Here is a 1,385-nt window from a genome sequence, read left to right as displayed (position 1 = left end):
CTCACTGCCAGCAGCTTGCGGCCCTCCTCATCCAGCGGTGGCACCACCTTGCCCAGGTCCTGCCGGGCCCACTTGGGGAAGCTGGGCTTGTAGTCGGGCAGCGCGGTGACGCCGGGCCAGGCGGCCTCATCCGGCGTCCCCAGCGTGCGGAAGATGCGGAAGAGCTGGTCGATCTCCGAGTCCCCGGGGAAGAGCGCGCGCCGCGTCACCTGCACGTGGCGGCACCGGGATCAAACGGCCCCGACCCCGCATGACCACCCCATGATGCCTGGTCCAGGCTGGGAGTTCACATGATGCTCCCCCCACCCCTATCTCCCCAGCACCCACAGAGCCCCTTTGTGTCTCCGTGCCTTGCGGCCTGCCCCGTGCGCAATGACGTCAGGGCAGAGCCAGCGGGACGGAGGCAAACCAGGGCACATCCCGGGTGTCCCCAGAGTGAGAGCACAGTGCCCCTTGGTGTCCCCCAGGGCACGTCCTCAGAACGTGACCACAGCGTCCTCTTGATGTCCCCAGGATATCCCTAGTGTATCCCAAAGCTGTCAGCGGGGCAGGTCCTTAGCGTCCCCAGAGCACAACCACCGTGTCCCCTTGGTGTCCTCAGGGCATCCCCACAGTGTCTCCAGGGCACTCCTTGGTGGCCCCAGGAGTAGCAGCTGCTGTCCCAGGGGGACACAGCCCCTCCCCACTCTGCTCCATCCCCCTCCCCCCGCTCACCATCTCAGCAAAGATGCAGCCCAGGCTCCAGATGTCCACGGCGGTCGAGTAGTACTTGCAGCCCAGGAGGATCTCAGGCGCGCGGTACCACAGCGTCACCACCTGTGTGTGGGGGGGGGACGGGACACAGATGTTAGGCACAGGGCCGTCCCCGCTGCCCTCAGCCCCCCGGCCCCGTGCCCACCTCGTGCGTGTAGGTGCGCACGGGCACCCCGAAGGCGCGCGCCAGCCCGAAGTCAGCCAGCTTGATGGCACCATCAGCGTTGATGAGCAGGTTCTGGGGCTTGAGGTCACGGTGCAGCACGCGGTGCGCGTGGCAGAAGGCCAGGCCCTGCAGCAGCTGGAACAGGTAGCTCTGCAGGGATGGGGGGGGTGAAGGGGGGTGTCAGCGCTGTCCCACACATCCCCTCCACCCTAGTCCCGACCCACCTTGATGAGCGGCAGCGCGATGCCACCCAGGGACGACGCGTCCATGAACTTCTTCAGGTCCTGGTGCAGGAACTCAAAGACCAGGTAGAGCTTGTTCTCCGTGTGGATCACATCCAGCAGTCTGGAGGGGGGGTGGCCTGGATGCTAGCATGACACCCTCCCCCCAGGGCTTCTAGATCCCCCGCAGCTTCAAGACCCCCTACAGCACCCAGACCCCCCCGCAGCCCCCGGACCCCCCTGCA

General features: G+C 66.6%; 1 protein-coding gene across 1 annotated transcript in view; it reads right to left on the bottom strand.

Annotated features, from left to right (window-relative positions):
* Window positions 1–1,264, bottom strand: part of CDK2 (cyclin dependent kinase 2) — a gene marked incomplete at its 5' end in the record, with an annotated part of 8,509 nt that extends 7,245 nt beyond the window's left edge. The window contains 4 exon segments of the mRNA XM_021379202.1: window positions 6–209; window positions 715–816; window positions 899–1,069; window positions 1,144–1,264. Coding sequence (XP_021234877.1) covers window positions 6–209; window positions 715–816; window positions 899–1,069; window positions 1,144–1,264 — 598 coding nt within the window.

The sequence above is a fragment of the Numida meleagris genome, chromosome 32 (assembly GCF_002078875.1).
Source record: "Numida meleagris isolate 19003 breed g44 Domestic line chromosome 32, NumMel1.0, whole genome shotgun sequence".
NCBI lineage: Eukaryota > Metazoa > Chordata > Aves > Galliformes > Numididae > Numida > Numida meleagris.
The sequence above is the reverse complement of the archived record's forward strand: the minus strand, read 5'-3'. Positions and strand labels throughout refer to the sequence as shown.